The sequence below is a fragment of the Stegostoma tigrinum genome, chromosome 9 (assembly GCF_030684315.1).
Source record: "Stegostoma tigrinum isolate sSteTig4 chromosome 9, sSteTig4.hap1, whole genome shotgun sequence".
Classification (NCBI taxonomy): Eukaryota; Metazoa; Chordata; class Chondrichthyes; order Orectolobiformes; family Stegostomatidae; genus Stegostoma; species Stegostoma tigrinum.
The window spans coordinates 90,447,146-90,470,864 of record NC_081362.1 but is presented as its reverse complement, the minus strand read 5'-3'; the positions used below and the strand labels follow the sequence as shown (position 1 = coordinate 90,470,864).

The following is a 23,719-nucleotide window of genomic DNA, read 5'->3' as shown; positions in this document are numbered from 1 at the left end:
AGGACAGATTGAAGGGATCAGGCTGGTTTTTGAGGAAACATCGGGGAAACCAAGCGGAGGCTTGGAGACCACTTTGCAGAACACCTCCGCTCGGTTCGCACTAAACAACTGCACATCCCAGTCACGAACCTTCAACTCCCCCTCCCACTCCTTGGATGACATATCCATCCTGGGCCTCCAGCAGTGCCACAACGATGCCACTCGAAGGTTGCAGGAACAGCAACTCATATTCTGCTTGGGAACCCTGCAGCCCAATGGTATCAATGTGGATTTCACAAGTTTCAAAATCTCACCTCCCCCCACCGCATCCCAAAACCAGCTCAGCTCGTACCCACCTCCCTAACCTGTCCTTCCTCTCACTTATCCCCTCCTCCCTCCCAAGCCCCACCGCCATCTCCTACCTACTAACCTCATCCCGCCCCCTTGACTTGTCCGTCCTCCCTGGACTGACCTATCTCCTCCCTAACTCCCAACCTACACTCCCCTTTACTGGCTCCATCCCCACCTCTTTGACCTGTCTGTCTCTTCTCCACCTATCTTCTCCTCCATCATCTTCTATTTGCGTCTCCCCTCTCTCCCTATTTATTTCAGAACCCCCTTCCTCTCCCTCATTTCTGAAGAAGGGTCTAGGCCTGAAACGTCAGCCTTCCTGCTCCTAAGATGCTTCTTGGCCTGCTGCGTTCATCCAGCTCTATACCTTGCTGTCTCAGATTCTCCAGTATCTGCAGTTCCCGCTGTCTCTGCCTCTAAGTCTTTTTCATCTGTACATCTCCTGCTTGCTGTGATCTGCCTGTACCACTTGTAAACAAAGTTTTCACTGTCCTTTGGTACATTTGACAATAAAATCAATTGATTTTGAAAGGGACAGACAGAGTAGGTGCAGAAGAAAAGCTTCCCTGGATGTGCATTAGAAACAGAGGAGACAGTCTCAGTATGATGAGAATGCCATTACGAGGACTGAGATGAGGAGATAGTGGCACTGTAGGGAATGTCAGTGGACTAGCTAACCCAGGACCTGAGGATAATGAGTTGGGTACATGGGCTCAAATCTCACTGTAGCAGAATTGAAATCAATTTTTACAAGTTCTGGAATAAAATCAATGACAAACAGGAAACCACCAGGCTGTTGTAAAACCCCCATCTAAGAACACAGCCGCACTTCCTCAGGAGGCTAAGGAAATTCAGCATGACTCTTACAAGTTGTTACAGATGCACCACAGAAAGCATGCTATCCAATGCATCACAGTGTGGAATGGCAGGGACGATAAAGACTGCAGATGCTGGAAACTAAGGTGGACTAACAGGAGGCTGGAAGAACATAGCAGGCCAGGCAGCATCTGGAGGAAAGGAGCAGTCAATGTTTCGGGAATGACCCTTCTTCCGGCTGATGAAAGTCCTGAAGAAGGGTAACTGACTGCTCCTTTCCTCCAGATGCTGCCTGGCCTGCTGTATTCTCCCAACCTCCATTTTGTCTATTTTTATTTTTATAGAATCCCTACAGTGTGCAAACAGGCCCTTCGGCCCAACAAGTCCACACCGCCCCTTGCGGTATCCGACCCAGACCCATCCCCCTATAACCCACACAACCCTGAACATTACAGGCAATTTAACATGGCCAATCCACCTAGCCTGTACATCTTTGGACTGCGGGAGGAAACCCATGCAGACACCAGGAAAACGTGCAAACTCCACACGGACAATTGCCCAAGGCTGGAATCGAACCTGGGTCCCTAGTGCGGTGAGGCTGCAGTGTTAACCACTGAACCACCGTGCCACCCAATTTAAATGGAGGTCTGTAAGGATCCAAAAAGGGATCAACAAAGTAGTTTGGTATGGCACCTACTCTGCCCAAGATCTCAGCAAACTACAGAGAATCGTGAACACAGCCCTGACCATCTCGCAAACCAACCTTCCATCCATTGACTCCGTCTATACTTCTCACTGCTTCAGCAAGGCAGCCAACATCACCAAAGACCCCTATAACCCTGGTTATGATTTCTTCCATTGGGCAGAAGATACAAAAGCTTAAACACACAGACCAACAGATATAAGAACAGTACCTTCTTCTGCTGGTAGACTTCTGAATGGACTTCTCAAATTTTAAATCAATTGATGATCTCGCTCTCTGTGAACCTTCTCTGCAGCTGTTATGTTGTATTCTTTGCTCTGTTCTACTACCCTAAAGCACTTTGAATGGTATGGCCTGCCTGTGCTGTACGCAAAACAAAACTTTTCACTGTACCTAGGTACATGTGACAATAATAAATTAAATCAAATTAAATTTAGGGAAGGAAATCCACTGCCCTTATCTGGTCTGATCTATATGCGACTCCAGACCCACAGCAATCTAAAAACAAGCAATAACTTGAGCTGGATAGCACTGCCCACATCCCATGAGCAAATAAAGTCAGGGAATGCTGAATCTTCGGAATTCTCTGCCCCAGATAGCAGTGGGAGCTGTCAGTGTATGAGAGTGACTGGTACATTTCTGAATAATAAATGATGAAGAGATATGGGGAACACAGCAGAAGATGATGGTACATGTTTTAGAATAGTGGAGCAGATTCGAAGGCTTAAAGGCCTATATTTGCACCCAAGTTCCTAGGTAAGCTCTTCTAGATATTAACTCTTTCAGATTCTTATGGTAGACAAACTGGCCCCAAAGGTTACAATAATCCGAACAGCCAATAAAGACAAAGCAAACCTTGAGACATGAATTTCTAGCTGTGCTCCCAGTTTCTGAACCACATACAAGTCGGCGGCAGCACTTCAGTAAGGATTGGAACACCGTAGTGTCACAGGACTAGTAATCTAGAGTTCCAGGTCAATGCACCATGGGTTCAAATCCCACGGTGGCGTTCAGGGAATTTAGAATCAATTAACAAACTTAGAAGTGAAGTTTGATTTCAGTGACAGATTCCTGGTCCATCATCAATTGTGATAAAGCACCATCTAATTCTCTAAGAGACAGCAAGAACTGCAGATGCTAGAGTCAAAAACATTTACCTGCCGTGCTCCTCCAGCTCCATATCTAGCTCACTAATGCCTGTTTAGGGAGGAAATCTGCCAGGCTTACCCAGTCTGGCCTACACATGACTCCAGACCCACACATAATTTGGATGACTCTAAGTGTCCTCTGAAATGGGCTGATAGATCAGGTCAAGGGCAATTAGGGATGGACAACAAATGGTGCCTTCATTCTACGAACGATTAAATAAAATGTCTGGTTTTAAAGGTATAGATAAGAGTGTAAGTTAACATTTAATGGGCCAAGACAGCACTGGGAGCTCTAACACTGCAGGCCTCCTTAATTCAAAGCCTTGCTTCAGGATTAATTGCAAACCAACCATTCACCAAGCCCCACCAAGTGTAATGACAAAGTAAAACCATACAATCCTCTGACTATCCTTCATCTCAAGAGCTGCCGTGTAGGTTATATTTAAACACTTGCTCCACATCAAAGGAAGTGGCACTGTGTCAACATTAAACTGTGTCTGGTACGCAACATTATTTTGGATCAGAAATGTACTGTCTGAAATGGTGGCGGATGCTGTTTCAATTTTGAAAGGAATTTGAATAAATAGTGAGGAAGTGGGGGAAAATGCAGGGCATCTGGAGGAAGCCTGTGGTGTGAGGTCGGAGAATGTGTAGAATTTGTTGAATAGCACTTCCAAAAGAGCCAGAATCAGCAGGGTGGACCGAATGGCCAGTTATGTGCTGTGTAAGGATCCTCTGGCTATGGAGGGAATGCAAAAAAGATTTCTCAGGGTGATTCAAGGGATGACAGGACTGATGTATGAAGACAGGCTGAGTCAGTTGGGCCAATATTCACTGGGCTTTAGAAGATTGAGGTGGAAATCTCACAGGAACGTGTAAAACTCTTGACAGGACCTGACAGGATAAACACAGGAAGGACGTCCCTGATGACACGGAGTGTAGAACTTCGGGTCACAGTGCAAGGATGTAGGGTAGGCCTATTTTTTTTAAAATTATTTGTGAGGTGTGGGAGCTGCTGACTGGTCAGCATTATAGCCCATCCCTAGTTGCCTTTGAAGAGACTTTGTAGCGAATGGGACAACTGAATGGCTTGTTAGGCCATTTTAGAAGGCAATTGAGAGTCAACCCTACTACTGTGGGTCACATGTATGCCAGACCAGGTGAAGGATGGGTAGAATTCCTTTGATAAAAGGACATTAATGAACCAGATGGGTTTTCTGACAATCAGCAATGGCTGGATGGTCATCAGTAGATTATCAATTCCATTTTTTAAAAATTGAATTCAAATTCCAACATGTGCCGTAGCAGGATTCAAACCCAGATCCTCAGCACACTTACAAACTAACGATAATACCACTAGACCATCACCTCCCCTTAGGCCTACAGAACCAAAGAGAAATGCCTTCACCCAGAGTGTGTTGAGTCTGTGGAATTTTCTACCTCAGAAAGTGGCTAAGGCTAAAATATTGTTTGTTTTCAAAGAGTTAGATATAGTTCTTAGAGCTAATGGGATCAAAGGGTGTGGGGAGAAAGCAGGAGCAGGGGACTGAGTTGGAGGGTCAGCCATGATCACACTGAAATGACAGAGCAGGCTTAAAGGGCTGAATGGCCTACTTCTATTTTACAGGTTTCTACATAACTCTATATCAGGCTGGCAAGACCTCTACGAAGCGTAGCAAACCAAACAAAACTTGTGGCACAAAAAACAGAAGTCGCTGGAAAAGCTCAGTGTGTCTGGCAGCATCTGTGAAGGAAAAAACACAAGTGAATGTTTCAGGTCTGGTGACCCTTCCTCGGAACTCAAAATTTGTGGCATTTGGGGTAAAGTGACCTGCCCTCTTGGGAAACATGGCAATTCCCATGCCAAGCTCAGCATTACCCTGCTTCTAAGGCTGCAGATTCCTTGGAAATCAGCTTCAAATGCAGCACTGCGCCCAATTCTTGTTGGGGCGTAGATGGTACAGAGATGGTCCAAAAAAAGTTAATAAACATGACCCAGGGCAAAGGTCAATAGTTCACAAGGCTGTTCTCGTTTGAGAAGGTTAGAACAAGTAAATAGAGGAACAGAGGAGATAAGAGAGAAATTCTTGTCACTGGCATAAGCGACAAGAACCCAACGACCCCAAGCTCATGATGAATCACAGAATGAGTGCAGTGCCCAAGGAGGCCATTCGGTCCATCATGACTGCTTCTGCGAATGGCAAAACCACAAAAAGCTGACACGAGAAATAACTTTCTTTTTAAAGACAATAAATGATTCAAATGGGGAATGCACGGCCTGAAGGAAAATTTAAGAGTGGCTTTCAAGAACGTACTTGATAATTAACTGAAAAGGGAAAAAAAATGTGCTGGCTACAAGGGGAGGCCAGGGAGAGGGACTGCTCTTATAGTTACAGGCAGCCAGCCCATGATGGGCCAAATGACCTCCTCCTACAGTGAAAATGGTTTACAATTCCAGAGAAAAGGGGATTCTGGTCAATAACATGAAAAAAAATGAAAAATTCTCATTGATCATTGATCCAAATCTACACTCAAGAGTAGCTGCTATGGGAAGAGATGAAGCGGCCAGGGCTAATCTTGGCAATATGATTAAAAAAAGGACAGAAGGCTATGTGGCACACCATTGTTGTTCCACCTCTGAAACAGCTATCCAAATACACCGCTCCACCCTTTACCCACAGCTTTGTAGATCTTTTTAATTCAATTCTTTTATCAGAGTTCTCTCTGGATCTGCTTCCATTCCCCCTCTCAGGGAGCACATCCCAGGTCACAGCAACTCACTCCCCTGCTGCATCCCTCAATCCATATCTACCATTTATTGACCCTCCTGCCAGCTTCATCTCACATCCCCATCACAATTTTGATCATCTGTAAAAATTTCTTGGCGTGGCACAGACAACAGGTTTCTCTTCGAATTCACCAGCTGCGGCATCAATTTGGGAATGGATAGCTTAGTGAGACTTGTGGCAATGTCTCTATGGTTGGTTCTGTCCAAAAGGCGTTCACGCTCATTATTACAGAACAGCATTACCTCTTCTTCCCACTCAATACCACTACCATCCCTCTCACCATTCTCAATGGAACTTCACTCAAGTCAACATTATTCATACACAATGCTCAGATGAACAGATACTCAATGAAATGGGCTTACAGAGCAACAGATTCTAGCCAAGGTTTAGTGTGCATTGTTGGATGGTCAAGATTGGAGCACTGAAGACTCTGACCCTCTCTCTAATCCAAGGACCACAAATTACCCTGTAGTAAGCCTATCCCCTCCAATGCAACCAGGGATGAAAGCATGAATGCCCCCAAAACACCAGTGACAGTTCCCAAGGTCTCCAGGTTGGTAGGATTCTGGCATTCACTGTTTATCTCATTTGGTACACAAGCGAGGGGCTTTCCGAGAATGGCACATCCCAATGGTCCCAAAGGACACTGTAAACAGAATCAGGGAGGAACACAGCACTGTCAAGTCAGTAATAAAGGTTTAAATAAAAATCCACCATTCGCATCCCCCAGCATCGTATAGTGGTTAGTACTGCTACCTCACAGAACCAGGGACCTGGGTTCGATTCCACCCTCGGGTGACTGTCTGTGTGCCGTTTGCACATTCTGCCCATGTCTGTGCGGTTTTCTTCCAGGTGCTCCAGTTTCCTCCCACAATCCAAAGATGTGCAGGCTACGTGGATTGGCCACGCTAAAATCGCCCATGGTGTTCAAGCATGTGTAGATTAGGTGGGTTATAGGGGGTTGGGTCTGGCTGTGATGCTCTGAGGGTCGGTGTGGACTTGTTGGGCCAAAGGGCCTGTTTGCACATGTAGGGATTCTATGAAATGAAAATATCCATTCGCCATTACTTTCTGCTTCTTATTAAAGACTTTCTTTTTTTAAACTTGGTCTAGAGTAATATGGTGTTGTGTTTCAGCAAGAGTTTTAACTGGATACAGATGTAAAGAGAAACAACAGTGATTCGCTTGAGGTACTGAATGAATGAGCAAAAGGACAGACAAACTTAGATTATACCCCAAACTGAGATTATACCCCACAATGTGCTCATCTGGCATTTTACAGGTTCCCAAATAATTTAGAGCTGTATGCATGTACAACATTTTTGTGCATTTTTAAAAATTGTATATGTTAATATCTAATCATGGGCTCATGGCTAATTGTTGCTTCCAGACACAGAAGCAGAGTATCCATAGGTAATGCCCCCAGTAGAGCGTCAATATCCAATGGTAATGCCCTCCCGCCACCCCCCCCCCCCCCCCGCCCCACACCTGGGAGAGGGTCAATATCCACAGGTAGACCCTTCTTCAGAAATGGGGGAGGGGAAGGGGGGTTCTGAATAAATAGGGAGACGGGGGAGGCAGATAGAAGATGGATGGGGGGGGGGGGGAAGATAGGTGGAGAGGAGGCAGACCAGTCAAAGAGGCGGGGATGGATGGAGCCAGTAAAGGTGAGTGTAGGTGGGGAGGTAGGGACGAGATAGGTCAGTCCAGGGAGGACTGAAGGTGGTAGGTAGGAGATGGGGGTGGGGCTTGTGGTGGGAGGAGGGGATAGGTGGGAGGAAGGACAGGTTAGGGAGGCAGGGACGAGCTGGGCTGGTTTTGGGATGCGGTAGGGGGATGGAGAAAAACATCACTTTATATGCAAAAAAACAGGAAGGTGGGTGGCGTAGGGAGTAAACAATAGGATAGAGCCCAAAGAGAGAGAGAGAGAGAGAGAGAGAGAGAGAGAGAGAAAGACAGTTGGACAGACAAAGAAGTTGCTAACGTCAGGCTGGGAGGTTGAATACTTGTTAATGACGACTGTTAGTGACTAACAACAGGGGGTGTGTAGTGGCAGGCTATGTGGTAACAAGACTTGGTGTGTGGGGTGGGGGGCTGGGACATGGGAGAGTTTAGGCCCTAAAATTATTGAACTCAGTATTGAGTCTGGAGGGCAGTAGAGTCCCCAAGCGGAAAATGAGGTGTTGTCCTCCAGCTTGCTTTGGACTTCAATGGAACACTGTAGTAAGCCGGAGTCAGAGATGTTGGCCTGGGAGCAGGGTGGTGCATTGAAGTGGAAGCAGACTCCTCCAGCCTAGCAGCACTTATCACCCTAAGGCATCATGCTCTTTCAAATCTCAACATCTGTCCATCCCCAATTTCCGACGCTCCATTGTTGACAATTGCACATTCAGTGGATTTTGTCTTAATGCTGTGGAATTTCCTCTGAAAATCCCTCTTCCTTTAAGATAATCCCATTGGGGAACGTGCACTCATTTCTTCTTTTGAGGATTAATTTTAAATTTTGCATTCAAACACTTCTTCACCTAGTCTTTGGGATATTTGACTATACAAAAGGTGCTGGATGAATGCAGGTCTTTGTCATTAGTAACAAAAATCAGAGTTTGCCAATGAACACCTGCCATCCGTTCAGCCCAGCAACAAATAATTATTTTCGGTCCAAAATATGCTGTTTAATCCCTATCAAGCCTCCCCATCCATTAGTCACTTTCTGCTCTCTGTTGTAGAATCATAGCACACCTGCAGTGTGGAAAGAGGCCATTCAGCCTATCGAGTCCACAGTGACCCTCCAAGCAGTATGTCTTCCAGAACCCAAATCCCCCAACCCCCAACTAACCCCACATTTACCATGGCTAGCCCTACATATCACTGGGCATTATGGACAATTTACGATGGCTAACCCACCCAGTCTGCGGGTCCCCAATTGGATTGTGAGGAAACTGCAGCACGCAAAGGAAACCCACACAGACAGAGGAAGAACATGCAAACTCCACACAGACAGTCACCTGAGGCAGCAGTGCTAATAACTGAGCCACCGTGCATAAAATACTGATCCAGAATCCTAAGAAGTGACTTCAATGCGATGCACACTGTGTGTTACTCACTGGTTAAATGGAAAACGGAATCAGGATATGGTACTCATTACAAGTGTCCAGGTTATCCAGCTGAAGTGTGTTGCTGATGTTGGAGCGTGATACCTAGCTGTCAACGCCTTAAGGAGAATGGTGTCACTGGGCAGCACGGTGGCTCAGTGGTTAGCACTGCAGCCTCACAGCATCAGGGACTTGGGTTCGATTCCAGCCTTCGGTGACTGTCTGTGTGGAGTTTGCACATTCTCCCTGTGTCTGCATGGGTTTCCTCCGGGTGCTCTGGTTTCCTCCCACAGTCCAAAGATGTGCAAGCTAGGTGAATTGGCCATGCTAAATTGCCCGTAGTGTTCAGGGGTGTGTGGGTTATAGGAGGATGGGTCTGAATGGGATGCTCCAAAGAGTGGTGTGAACTTGTTGGGCCGAAGGGCCTGATTCCACACTGTAGGGAATCTAATCATGTGTTCATTCCTGGGAGAGTTGGCATGTGCTGCCCATTCCTCACCGCCCTGGGCAAGTGGTGGAGAATACAGCAAACTGTTGGGTTGCCTTGGCCATTTCAGAGGGTCATTAACGTGATACAATGTAACAGCAGGTGGGCAATGCTGGAACTGTATAAAACATTGGTTAGTCCACAGCTAATGTATTGTGTACAGTTCTGAAATCCACATTACGGGGACGGATGCAATAGCACTGGAGAGGGTGCAGAGGGAAATTTACCAGAATGTTGCCTGGGCTCGAGGACTGCAAACCAATACTGAAATTGCTGGAGAAACTCAGCAGATCTGGCAGCATCTATGAAAACAGTTAACATTTACAGTCCAGTGACTCTTCGTAAGAGCTGTGCCAAGGTATACAAGGCTATGGGCCAACTGCTGGAAAATGGGGTCTTAGAATAGTTAGGTGGTTGTTTTTGAGCAGGAAGGACACAATGGGCCGAAGGGCCTTTTTCTGCTGTAGATCTCTATGACTCTAACCTCAGAAACCGGAGCTGCACCAGGCCATTTGATCCCTCGTCTCTGCTCAGTTGGTGACAATAATAATGGCTGTTCTTCTTTATTGGTAACATACTTCCAGTCTATGCTCCAGATGCACTAAAGTCCAAAAAAATCAGTCAAAGTCTCTTGTGACTATGTTTGCTGACTGAGCCTCTTACAACTCTTTGGAGGTAGAGAGTTCCAAAGATTTCTGAATGCCTCTCTAGGGGAGAATTCCTCTTCAGAACTGAACAGACAAAATCTTTACTCTGACACTGTGGTCAGGATCCCACTAAAAGACATGTTCTTGAACTGCAGTCGCACATTAGCAAATTGGTGCAAACACCAGGTTTCCCCTCGGATTTTACAACAATCGACAATTTCCCAGATGTTTCTGAGGGCGGCTTTTTTTCTTATTTCTGGGAAAGTTATATCAAGGTTCCCCACAGTGGGAAACTTGAACAGTTAATCTGAAGATTACTAGTTCCACAATATAACCACTACATCGTGACAATTTAGGATTTGCTTGGAATCAGTTTCAGCAACATTAAGGAGCAATGCATGTTGTGGGGAAGTGGAGTTAAACAGTACAGTTTCATTGCAAGAGTGCAGTGTCTTCTCAGTTCAACTGCATTGGCTCCTGGTCCAGCAATGCCTCAATTTTAACATTCTTCTGTATTTCAAATCCTTCCATGGCCTCTGCCCATCCCCAACTCTGTAATCTGTTCCAGCTCGACAGCTCTGCATTTCCTCCAATTCTGGCCTCTAGAACATCCCAGGCTTTAAAACTGCTCCATCACTGATAGCTGTATCTTCAGTGCCTGAACTCTAAACTCTGGAATACTTTAAAAGGCATAAAATCTTCCTCTCTGACCATTCTTTTCGTTATCTGTCTGAATACTTGTCCTATAACTCAACACGTTCCATGTGATATCAAGAGATGGCAACAAAGGCACTGGGCAGCACGAAGGTTACGGATGCCCACAACATTCCAGCAATAGTACTGAAGACTTATGGTCCAGAACTACATGTGTCCTTAGCTAAAATGTTCCAGGAAAGCGACACACTTGCACCCCCTCTCTGTTTACAAGGCTCTCTGCTTCATGCCAGTAGCCACAACATCAGGTCAGAGGCTAGGAATTCTGTGTTGATTGAATCACCTCCTGACTCCCCAAAGCCTGTCTACCATCTAGGAGGCAAAGGCTCGGAGTGTGATGGGATACTCCCCAAAGCCTGTCTACCATCTAGGAGGCAAAGGCTCGGAGTGTGATGGGATACTCCCCACGTGCCTGTCTACCATCTAGGAGGCAAAGGCTCGGAGTGTGATGGGATACTCCCCAAAGCCTGTCTACCATCTAGGAGGCAAAGGCTCGGAGTGTGATGGGATACTCCCCACGTGCCTGGATGGCTGCAGCTCCAACAGCACACAAGAACTTCACGCCCATCCAGGGCAAAGCAGCCCACTTGATTGGCACCACATCCACTCCCTCCACCACCGACGCTCAGTAACAGAGCTGTGTACTATCCACAAGAAGCAGAAATTCACCAAAGGGCACTCAGACTGCACCTTCCAAACTCACGACCACTTGTAACTGGAAAGACAAAAGCAGCAGATACAGGCAAACACCACTACCTATAAGTTCCCCTCCAGGCCCCTCACCAATCTGACTTGGAAAGGTACTGCCTCTTCTTCACTGTCGCTGGGTCAAAATCATGGAAACCCCCCCTTAGTGGGACTATCAGCGTCTCTACATCTCAAGGCCTGCAATGGTTCAAGGAGGCAGCTCACCACCACCTCCTGTAGGTGATTAGGGTCTGGGCAGTGATGCCTACAATCCCATGAATAATTTTTTAAAATCCCTTCCTGTGACTCAGTGTCAAATTTTGCTTGAGATGGTTGTGTTTAACACCTTGGGCCATTTTATTGCATTAAAAGGGGCTAGATCAATAGGTGTTAAACAAAAAAAAACCAAAAAAATCTGCAGATGCTCGAAAGCTGAAATAAGCACGGAGAATGCTGGAAAAACTCAGCAGGACTGGCAACCAGTTGTCGAGATAGAAACGGAGATAACACTTCAGGTCTAGTGACCCTTCTTCAGGGTCTGAAGGGTCACTGGATCTGAAATCTTAACTGATCAGATTGTCTCAATTCTGGTGATAATGCAGTTCCATTATCACCCGGCTCTTGTTTTTGGAGGGCAGGCTGGAGGATATGGAGCGAGGGAGAGTATTTGAAAAGGAGCAATCTTGTGTTACAGACTCAGCACAATGGGGACCCTGATGGCCTTAGTGGTATTATCACTGGGCTGTCAACCCAGGGACCTAGGTAATCTCCTGGGGGCCTGGGATCTGAATCCCACCATGGCAGATGTTGGAATTTGAAATTTATAAATATCTGGAATTGAGGGTTAATAAGGATTAGGAATCCATTGCGAATTGTCAGGAATATCCCATTTGGTTCACCAATGTCATTTGGGGAAGGAAAGTGCCATCCTTACCTGGTATGGCCTACGTGACTCCAGACCCACAGCAAAGTCACTGCCTCTTAACTGCCCTCTGGGCGACAAACGCTGGTCTATCCCATAAATTAAACTTTTTTACAAAAAGGTAATTTCTTAGACACACTGCATATTAACACCATGACAGAGGTTTTTTTGGTTTAGAAACAGCAGAAGCAGAGCCCACTGAACATAGCTCAAGCCCGGATGTGAACTTCTTCAGGTTCTGATTAAGTTTCTGTGCTCGTTTCAATGGAAGGTTCTGCACGAAATGAACTGAACCAGCCACTGTAACCTACCTTGGAGGTGACAGGGGACATCATACTCTATCTCGTCGTGTCTGGAAGGGCTGAGAAACAGAGTCCCGTCCACCAGCGGGAAGAGTTCAAAGACGGGGAGGACCTTGTGGCACAGGGCGCAGTTCACCACGTTCCTCTGACTGGCGCTGAGTGCCGCCAGGATAAACTTCCTAAGCTCTTCGCCCTGACCCACCTGGGCATCATCCTCCATGCGCACGTGGTACGTGTTCATCTTGTGCTTGGGCACGTGAGTGAGCAGCTCAGACAGGTCCAGGCGGCGCAGGAACTGCACCGGAGAGTCCAGGGCACCCAGGCGGGGGACCGAGGGTCCCAGCTCTTGCTGGCCGTAGCGCCCGCCGCTGGGCATCAACTTACGGCAGGCATCGCCCCCATGCAGCGCCGTCTTGAGGAACTCGCCGAGGTGCCGGGAGCCACGGGGCACGCCGGCGAAGGAGAGGTAGGGGTGAGCCGCGGGCGGAGGGGACGGCTCTGGCGGTGAGCCGCACGGTGACCGGAAGTGGTCCTTGTGCCCAGAAGCCTGGCTGCCGCCCACCCCTTTCTCCTGAGAGTTCTGCCGGTCTGCCGAGTGCCGGCGCTGAGCATCGTGGGAGCGGGGCACCCGATTGAGTTTGCACTTCTTACCCTCCTCAGGAGGTGGCTCGCCAGCCTTGGAGCCCACAGAGCTCACCTTCTTCTTCTTGTCGTCCTGCCTCCGCCGAGCCTGGTACCAGTCCACGTCCTTTTTCAGGTGGCCCTGTCCGCAGCGGCAGGAGCAGAAGCGGAAGGCCAGGTCGTAGCCCTTCTTGGTCCACATGTTCTGGCGGCACTGCTTCTCATTCCAGCTGCGGGCCCGGCCGATGCAGTTGAACTGCACCAGGATGCTGCTCTCCCACTCGTAGAAGCACTGCAGGTGCATCCAGTTACCAAAGGGGCAGTGCTCGTTGTTGCAGACCACACGCTGGTAATCGTCCTTCTCCAGGTCAACCGGACGAGCGAAGCTGCACACCAGCGGCGTGGCGCATGGAGCTTCTGTGGAACAACAACGGGCGAAAACTCATTACAGGGTCTGCAACTGAAGGGGGAGGGTGCTGCATTATAGCACAACGCACTATAAAGGCTCACGTACCAGGGTTCCAAGAGCTAAAGGCCAAACTTAACCAGCACCCTCGATAAACCGGCAAAATATTTCCACCTCAAATATCACAAAGTTTACTGTATTATCGTGTCCAGTTAGGAGACTGTAATTTACTCACCTCAGGTGTTGTGTCGTTCAAACCAATGGCATGGGTTAGGCCACTTTTGGAACATTGTGTGCACCTCTGGTCTCCCTGCTATAGGAAAAATGTTGTGAAACTTGAAAGGGTTCAGAAAGATTTACAAGGGTGTTGCCAGGACTAAACGGTTTGAGCTGTAGGGACAGGCTGAGGCCAGTTACCTTGGGGTGCTGGAGGCTGAGGGGTGGCCTTATGGAAGTTTATAAAATCATGAAGGGCATAGACAGGGTGAATAGGCAAGTTCTTTTCACCAGGGTAGGGGAATCCAAAACTAGAGGGCATAGGTTTAAGGTGAGAGGGGAAAGATTTCAAAGGGACCTAAGGGGGCAACTTTTTCAATGCAGAGGGTGGTGCATGTATGGAACGAGCTGCCAGAGGAAGTGGAGGCTGGTACAATTACAACATTTAAAAGGCATATGGATGGGTACATAAACAGGAAGGGTTTAAGAGCATCATGAGCCAAATTCGGCGAATGGAACTAGATTAGTTTAGGATATTTGGTCAACATGGACGAATTGGATTGAAGGATCTGATGCCATGCTGTACTTCTCTAGGGCTCTACGAATGGCCACACAAAATATCAGTTTCGTGTTGATTCAATTTTGAGTCAACTTCTCCTCAAATACCTCAGTGAGTGAGAAGGGTCTCTGCCAGTAAGTTTTATTTAAGGCAAAGTTGCATTGTTATTTCAGTGATTCATGCTGTAAATACAGTACATCAGCGATACCCGCTGCATTACTTAGTGAGTTTTTACATCGATTATGTGAACCTCTCGATCAACCAGAACATTTGATCAATTGGTACATTCCGGGTCCCATAGGTGCTGGTTCATAAGAAGTTTGCTACACTCATGTTCATTTTTGTACAATTTCTCAATGTCAGGACACTCCACAGCCAAGTTTAGAGAATTGCAAAATAAAACAAGAGAACTGTGGATATTGGAAATCTGAAACAAAAACCCAAACTGCTGGAGAAACTTAGCAAGTCTGGCAACATCTGTGGAGAAAGAAAGCAGAGTTCATGCTACGAGTCAAGTGACCCTTGTACTGACAAAGGGGGCTCTGGACTCGAAACATTAACTCTGCTTTCCCTCTGCAGATGCTGCCCGACCTGCTGAGTTTCTCCAGCAATTTCAGTTCTCGTTTCACAGAATCAAAGAAGTGTTTCAGCACGGAAGGAAGCCATTTGGCCCATCGCATTTGTGCTCCTTCAACGGACGTCATTATATAGTGCCAGGTTCTTGCTTTCTCCCACACCCTTAAACATTATTTTAATCCAGATAATCAGCCAATGCCCCTCGAGTACCCCAGTTGAACCTGCCTCCAATGCATTTCCAGGCAGCGCACTCTAGACCCTAACTACCACTTGAGCGAAAAAGCTTTGCCTCAACTTTTTGTTTTTGGCAAATCACTTTAAATCTATGATCTCTCCGCTTTAGTCCTTTTAAGAGCAGGAGGAGATTCTCCCTATCTACTCTGTCCAGCCCACTCAAGACTTTGAAAATCTCCTCTCAGCTTTCTTCACTCCAAAGGAAAACAGTCTCAACTTTTTCAGCCTATCCCCATCACTGAATTTCCTCATCCCTGGAACCATTCTGGTAAATTGCTTCTGCACTCTCTCCAATGCGTTCACATTCTTCCTACAATGTGGCGCTCACAACTGTATACAGTCCTCCAGCACGGTACCTAAGGAAGGAGGGAATGAGAACAGGGAGGGGGAAAAGAGAGTTACAGAACTAGTATTCGAGCAGAGAAAGCACCGAAGAGATGATCAGGAGCTTCAAATGACAATGGTGCCAGAGACAGTAAAGGGAGAAACCGCTTTCAGAAGTTGGATAAAGGTTCGAGCTGATAGTGTGATTGTGTGATGCTCCTGTCACTAATGTCAGAATTTGCAGCATATTCTCTGATTGGGGCTGTGTGGCTTCAGTTTTGTGCATAAATCGCAGAACACTGACTAGAACAAAGGTGCAACAGTTAATAAGGAATCATGTGGAAGTAGGCCATTCAGCCCATCATGGTCACACTGATGTTGCGTAGAGCATTCCACCCCACTACACCTGTAACCCTACATTTCCCATGGCCAATCCACCTAACCTGCACATTTCTGGTCACTATGGGACAATTTTGTATGGCCAATCCACCCTAACGTGCACATTTTTGGGGCTGGGGGGTGGAAACCAGAGGAAACCCATGCAAACAAGGGGAGATTATGCAAACTCCACACAGACAGTCACCCGACGGTGGGATCAAACCTGGATCCCTGGCGCTGACGCAGGAGTGCTAACCACTGAGCCACCGTGCTGCCCCAAAGGAAGGAAAATGAAATTGTGACATTTATTGCCTAAGATTATTGGAGTAGGGAAATGTTGATGCAAGTGTTCAAGGCATTAGTGAGACTGCACCTGGAGTACTGCAATACCATTTGGGTGCATTATCTGAAGAGGGATGTAGTTGCAATGAAGGCAATTCCAAGGAGGTTCAATGGAGTAATTCCAGAGATGAGGGGTTTGCCTTCTGAGGCGAGATTGAGCAGTTTGGGCCTATAGCACTTTAGAAGAATGAAGAGATCAAATTGAGGCATAAAAGATGCTAAAGGGGGATTGACAGAGTAGAAGGAAAGAGGATGCTTCCTTCGGTGACAGAATCTAGAACAAATGGGTCATAATTTTAAGATAAGGGGCAGCAAATCAAAAATGGCAATCCCTGTTCTCATTCCCTCCTTCCTTAGGTACAGTGCTGAAGGACTGTGTACAGTTGTGGGCAGATCAAAAATGGCAGTGAGGAGAAATTACTTCTCGCAAGGGATTGTGCATCTGTGGAATTCACTCCCCCAGAGTACGGTGGATGCTGGGCCATTGAGTAAATTTAAGGAAGAGTCAGACAGATTGTTAGTGGTTGAAGGGTTATGGAGAAGAGGCAGGGAAGTAGAGTTGAGGCCAAGATGAGATCAGCCATTATCGTATCGACTGGCAGACCAGGCTTGAGGGGCTGAAAGGCCTCTCCTGCTTCTAGTTATGTTATATTCAATAGCAGCCTAAGAGGAGAATTAGGTACATCCCCAAGATGTACAAAGCTGCAAAAACTGGGGAAGAAACCAGACAGTATCGGTGACTGGGCTGCCCTGTGAAAGAGCCTAGACTTCCACTCTCTATTGGTGCACTACGAATCCAAAAGTGTTCAATGATGCAAGCTCACAATTATGAAAGTGACCAAGGGTTCCTATAGACTGTGCAAAGTTTCTCGCTAACTGTGTTGCACCCTCCCAGCAGGGTATTTCCCCAACAGCAGTGTGCAATGACAATGTGTGCAGAAAAAGCAGTACACCCTGAGTCCTAATGGGAAGGTGCAGTCAGACAAGCGTGAGCTGCAGTTTAGGGCTGACCAGCACTGGCCACAATGACTGCCAGTCCATAGGCAACTGGCGCTTGTCCAACTTGCAGCTCTCTCCGAGGAGAACTAACGGCCCCCTTCCAGCTTCCTCAGCTACTCACTACTGGATTCAAACACAAGCAAGGCAAACATAGCTTCCCACAGATATGGAACATCACGATGATAAGGCAACTCCCAGAGGAAGCAGCAAAGCATTCTGAAAGCTTTCTAGACAGATCCCAGCAATCGTGGCCTATTCATACAACAGTTGTACAAGAATCTGAATTGGGAGCAGCAGTAGGCCCATCTGCCATTACATCAACTATGGCTGATCTAATTACTCCACATCCTTACATACCCCACTCATTGCCTTTCACCCCACCTTCCTCACCAAGAACTTACCTACTCTGCCTTAGAAGTATTCAAGGACTCTGCTTTCCCTGCCTTTCAGAGAAGAGTGGTGCAAAAAATCATTACCCTCTGAGGGAAAATAAAGTTCATGTTCTTAATTTTAAATGGCGACCCCACAATTCTAGATTCTCCATCAAGATGAAACATCCTCTGTGCATGGGCACAGTCAAGAACCTAAAGGATTTTGTAGTTTCAATCAATCGCCTATCACTCATTTAAACTCCAAAGATATAAGCCAACCTTTCTCCACAGCACAATCCACCCATTCCAGTTATTAATCTGACAAACCTCTGAACTGTTTCCAATGCATTCGGATCTTTCCTTAAATAAGGTGACCAATCCTATACACAGTACTCCAGATGCAGTCACAACAGAGTCCTGTATAATTGAAGCATAGCCCTCCTGCTTTTGTATACAATTTCCCTCGCAACTGGAGTAGACTCTTGAATTTACAAACTCAGATGTTTACAGCTGGGAAGGAGGCCACTTGGCCCATCTTATCTGTGCTGATTGACAAGGAGTCGTCCAGCCTAATCTCTCTTCCCAGCTCTTGGTCTGTAGCCTCCGTAGGATAGGGTACATTGAGTGCACAGGTCTCTGCCACCCTTTTAGACAGCGAGTACCAGATTGCCGCCACCCTCTGGGTGAAATTATTTCTCCTCAAATCGCACCCAAATCTCTCATCCGAAACATCTCTCGCTTACTCCAACACCTCTCCCACCCCCAGCTTTGGTCCTTTGGACCACTTCCTCCACCACAACGGACCCCTCACCACACTTTCTAGACAACTTGTTTTGTACACTTCAATAAGATATTCCTCAGGAAACAATCGCCTTTAACATGCTCCTGCTCCTGACCAAGCTCTCATTCACTTGTCTCTAATGGCATTTTGTGTTGCTAGGTAACAAATTTTTTAAGAGATATTAATATGAGTTAGGAGCAGGTGGAGGCCATTCAGCCCCTCAAGCTGACTGTGCCATTCAATTAACACTTTGATTTTGGCCTTAACTTCACTTTTTTTAAAATTCATTTGAGGGTCGTGGACATGACTGGTTGCTCAGCCTTTGTTGCCCATCCCTAGTTGCCCTTGAGAAGACAACGGTGACCTGCCTTCTTGAATCATTACAGTCCACGCGTTGTAGGTAGACCGAAATGCCAGCTGGGAGGGAGTTCAGGATTTTGACCCAGCAACAGCAAAGGAATGATGATATATTTCCAGGTCAGGATGGTGAATGGATTGGAGGGGAACTTGCCAGTGGTGGCGTTCCCATTTACCTAGTACCCTTGTCCCATCTGTGCCCCATTACCCTCGACTCCTTCTGTCAGTCAAACAATCTCTCAGTCTTCAATATATACACAATACCCTCCAATCCACTGTACTCAGCAGACGAGAATTCTAAACAGCAACTGCCCCATGAGAGAGAAAAAAAATTCCAATCTCCAATTTAAAAGGTGTTTTCCCCCACCCCCCCGCCAACCCAACATTCTGACTGTTTGGTTTTAGGGTCCCCAAAGAGAAAACTGTGAACAATTCCGATACAGAGTAAAGAAGGGCATTCTGTTTCCACTAGGTGCTGTATCAGTAGCTACAGGTCACAATTTGAAGACTGTCAGCAGGAGAGCTAGGAGTGAGATGAGGAGAAGTTTTACTCTCAGCTGTCAGGATTTGGAATGCACTGCCTGGGAGAGTGGTGGAGGCAGATTCCATAGGAGGTTTCAAAAGAGAGCAGGATATATATTTGCAAATGAGATTAGAGGCTACAGAGATAAGACTGGAGAGTGGGACTAGCTGAATAGATCTTTCAGGAGCTGGTACAGATGTGGTGGGTCGAAAGACCTTCTTCTGTACTGTAAAATTCAATGATCCTATAAAACACCTTTTCAGTATCTAGCCTCTCCAGCCCCCTCAAAACTTTGCTGTTGTTGATTTCACTGTACAGAGTCTTCAATGGCTGCAAAGTACTTTGGGGCTTTCTGAAAGTTGTGAAAGACGTTATGCAAATACAAATCTTCTTTCCCACTGCATATTCTACAACTAGCAGCTAGTCTCCCCGCTGAGTGAAAAACATGTCCACTCAGTCCCTCTTCCGCACCTACACAGGCCCCAAACCCCACCTCTTCCTCCGTTACATTGATGACTGTATTGGCGCCGCCTCTTGCTCCCCAGAGGAGCTCGAACAGTTCATCCACTTCACCAACACCTTCCACCCCAACCTTCAGTTCACCTGGGCCATCTCCAACACAGCTCTCACCTTCCTGGACCTCTCAGTCTCCATCTCAGGCAACCAGCTTGTAACTGATGTCCATTTCAAGCCCACCGACTCCCACAGCTACCTAGAATACACCTCCTCCCACCCACCCTCCTGCAAAAATTCCATCCCCTATTCCCAATTCCTCCACCTCCGCCGCATCTGCTCCCACGATGAGGCATTCCACTCCCGCACATCCCAGATGTCCAAGTTCTTCAAGGACCGCAACTTTCCCTCCACAGTGGTCGAGCACACCCTTGACCGCGTCTCCCGCATTTCCCGCAACACATCCCTCACACCCCGCCCCCGCCACAACCGCCCAAAGAGGATCCCCCTCGTTCTCACACACCACTCCAACAACCTCCGGATACAGCGCATCATCCTCCGACACTTCCGCCATCTACAATCCGACCCCACCACCCAAGACATTTTTCCATCCCCATCCTTGTCTGCTTTCCAGAGAGACCACTCTCTCCGTGACTCCCTTGTTCGCTCCACACTGCCCTCCAACCCCACCACACCCGGCACCTTCCCCTGCAACTGCAGGAAATGCTACACTTGTCCCCACACCGCCTCCCTCACCCCCATCCCAGGCACCAAGATGACTTTCCATATTAAGCAGAGGTTCACCTGCACATCTGCCAATGTGGTATACTGCATCCACTGTACCCGGTGTGGCTTCCTCTATATTGGGGAAACCAAGCGGAGGCTTGGGAACCGCTTTGCAGAACACCTCCACTCAGTTCGCAATAAACAACTGCACCTCCCAGTCGCAAACCATTTCCACTCCCTCTCCCATTCTCTAGATGACATGTCCATCATGGGCCTCCTGCAGTGCCACAATGATGCCACCCGAAGGTTGCAGGATCAGCAACTCATATTCCGCTTGGGGACCCTGCAGCCTAATGGTATCAATGTGGACTTCACCAGCTTCAAAATCTCCCCTTCCCCCACTGCATCCCAAAACCAGCCCAGTTCGTCCCCTCCCCCCACTGCACCACACAACTAGCCCAGCTCTTCCCCTCCACCCACTGCATCCCAAAACCAGTCCAGCCTGTCTCTGCCTCCCTAACCTGTTCTTCCTCTCACCCATCCGTTCCTCCCACCCCAAGCCGCACCTCCATTTCCTACCTACTAACCTCATCCCACCTCATGGAGTGTCCGTCTTCCCTGGACTGACCTATCCCCTCCCTACCTATACTCTCCTCTCCACTTTTCTCTCCATCTTCGGTCCGCCTCCCCCTCTCTCCCTATTTATTCCAGATCCCTCACCCCATCCCCCTCTCTGATGAAGGGTCTAGGCCCGAAACGTCAGCTTTTGTGCTCCTGAGATGCTGCTGGGCCTGCTGTGTTCATCCAGCCTCACACTTTATTATCTTGGATTCTCCAGCATCTGCAGTTCCCATTTCCACTCAAGTGTTTTTTTGTTTCATTTTAACCTGCAAGGATATGTCATTATCAGGAAAGCTGGTAACCCAAGTTGCTGATCTTACCCCAGCCCCCAAAGCAAGAATAAGGAGTAGGTCTGCCACAATTACTTTACCCCAAGTTAGAAAAACAGAAGTGTTACTGAAGTCCCTTCTACTCCGTGAACTCCCCTTCTCTACATCGTGGCTGTCACACCACATGGTGCTAGCTCCCGTGATCATTAAGTGGCCATTCTGGTTCATCCCCATTGAAACCTCGCCTTTGGGGCAGAAAAAAATGGCAGTCATTTTTCTTGGATCTTACTAGCAAAAAGTGGGCTAAAGAGGAAATACTTGCAACTGGTTAAGATACACATTCTCCCCATTGATTCATTGGCTAATCTCTCTCAATCACAAACAGGAGAGTGGATGGGATGGTGTTTTTGTTGAGGAGACCAATCACTAACCAATTTAAATACCAAACACTGTCAGAGGCCCCTAACCGGACTGGCATCGGACGGAACTGAAACAGTGTTATCAGAGATCATTTTCGTCTGGTTTTTTTTTGAAAGAAAGCTTCACTTTGCATATTTTCCATCAAAACACAAAGTACTTTTACAAAAACAAAGCTTCCTGCTCCGCTGTAAAATGAAAAGCGACAGGTTTTGCAATACTGTATACGGCTTCGACCTGCAGGACTTGCGATGGTTTAAAGGGGGTTTTGTTGTTAAATCCTGCCCGCTCACCGTGATCGTTGCCTGTCTCGGACTGGCCCGATGCAGCGCCTCCGGCCGCCGATCCTGCCCCTCCGGTTCCGGCCGTCAGGGAGGCAGCTCCGGCCGCAGCCTCCTGCTCGTCTCCGCTGCTGTTGGTGCGCTTGTTTTTCCTGCCCTTGGCGTTCTTCTGGTTCGGCATGTTCCGGGGCCAATGCAGCTCCGGGGTCGTTTCATCCGCCTTGCTGAAGCTTCCTTCGTTCCCCGCTTCCCTTGTTTATCCCTATCCTACTCTATTAATATATATGTGTGTATCTCCGTCGTCACAGCGATTCTCCACCTCCCCTTCTCTGGACAGTGCAGGCAGCGATTACGCGCTGTGTACGAGGAAGGCGTGTCCAATGGCACCTCCCATATCCACTGCAAGAGAATGGAACAAGCTCCCGGGCCAACGTTCCAAACCCCAATGTATCAGTGTTCCGTTCCCCGGGCCAACGTTCCAAACCCCAACGTATCAGTGTTCCATCCCCCGGGTCAACGTTCCAAACCCCAACGTATCAGTATTCCATCCCCGGGCCAACGTTCCAAACCCCAATGAACCAGTGTTCCGTCCTCGGGTCAACGTTCTAAACCCAAATGTATCAATGTTCCATGTCCGGGTCAACATTCCAACCCCAAAGTATCAATACTCCATGTCCGCTTTCGCTCCAGAAATATGAGCACGTCATAGCAACATTTACTCTCCTTCCCCGTTCCGCCGAAATCATTTCACTTCTCACCTTGCTGGTCCGACCCGATTGAGCTGCGCCAACGCTTCCCGTGCAAAGATTGGTTTGTTCCGCTGTCAGTCAAACGAATATCCGGAAATAGGACCGTCCCTTCATGTATAAAATAGGGCAGGTAAACAAGATATGGAGATAGCGGAATTGCCGATGCTGGAGAATCTGAGACACCAAGGTGTAGAGCTGAATGAACACAGCAGGCCAAGCAGCATCAGAGGAGCAGGAAAGCTGAGGTTTCGGGCCTAGACCCTTCTTCAGCAATGGGGGAGGGGGATGGGGGTTCTGAAATAAATAGGGAAAGGGGGAGAGGAGACAGACTGGTTAAAGAGGCGGGGATGCAGCCAGTAAAGGTGAGTGTGGATGGAGAGGTAGGGAGGAAACAGGTCAGTCCAGGGAGGACGGACAGGTCGAGGGGGTGGAATGAGGCTGGTAGGAAGGAGATGGGGGTGGGGCTTGAGGTGGGAGGAGGGGATAGATGGAAGGTCAGGTTAGGGAGGCAGGACGAGCTGGGCTGGTTTTGGGATGCAGTGGGGGGAGGGGAGATTTTTGAAGCTGGTGAAGTCCCCACATTGATACCATTTGGCTGCAACGTTCCCAAGTGGAATATGAGTTGCTGTTCCTGCAACCTTCGGGTGGCATCGTTGTGGCACTGCAGGAGGGCCCCAGGATGGACATGTCATCTGCAGAATGGGAGGGGGAGTTGAAATGGTTCATGACTGGGAGGTGCACTTGTTTAGTGCAAACCGAGCATAGGTGTTCTGCAAAGCGGTCCCCAAGCCTCCGCTTGGTTTCCCCGATGTAGAGGAAGCCACACTGTGTACAGTGGATGCAGTATACCACATTAGCAGATGTGCAGGTGAACGTCTC

The 23,719-nt window shown here is 47.8% G+C and overlaps 1 protein-coding gene across 2 annotated transcripts in view; it reads right to left on the bottom strand.

Annotated features, from left to right (window-relative positions):
- heca (hdc homolog, cell cycle regulator) overlaps nucleotides 1–23,290 on the bottom strand; it is a 54,101-nt gene extending 30,811 nt beyond the window's left edge. For both annotated transcript variants that reach the window (XM_048535918.2, XM_048535917.2), the window contains exons 1-2: nucleotides 22,104–23,290; nucleotides 12,647–13,675 (exon numbers count right to left, since the gene is read on the bottom strand). In XM_048535918.2, coding sequence (XP_048391875.1) covers nucleotides 12,647–13,675; nucleotides 22,104–22,272 — 1,198 coding nt within the window. In that variant the 5' untranslated portion in view covers nucleotides 22,273–23,290. The remainder of the gene's footprint in view (nucleotides 1–12,646; nucleotides 13,676–22,103) is intronic.
- Between the last annotated feature and the right edge of the window lie 429 nt (nucleotides 23,291–23,719).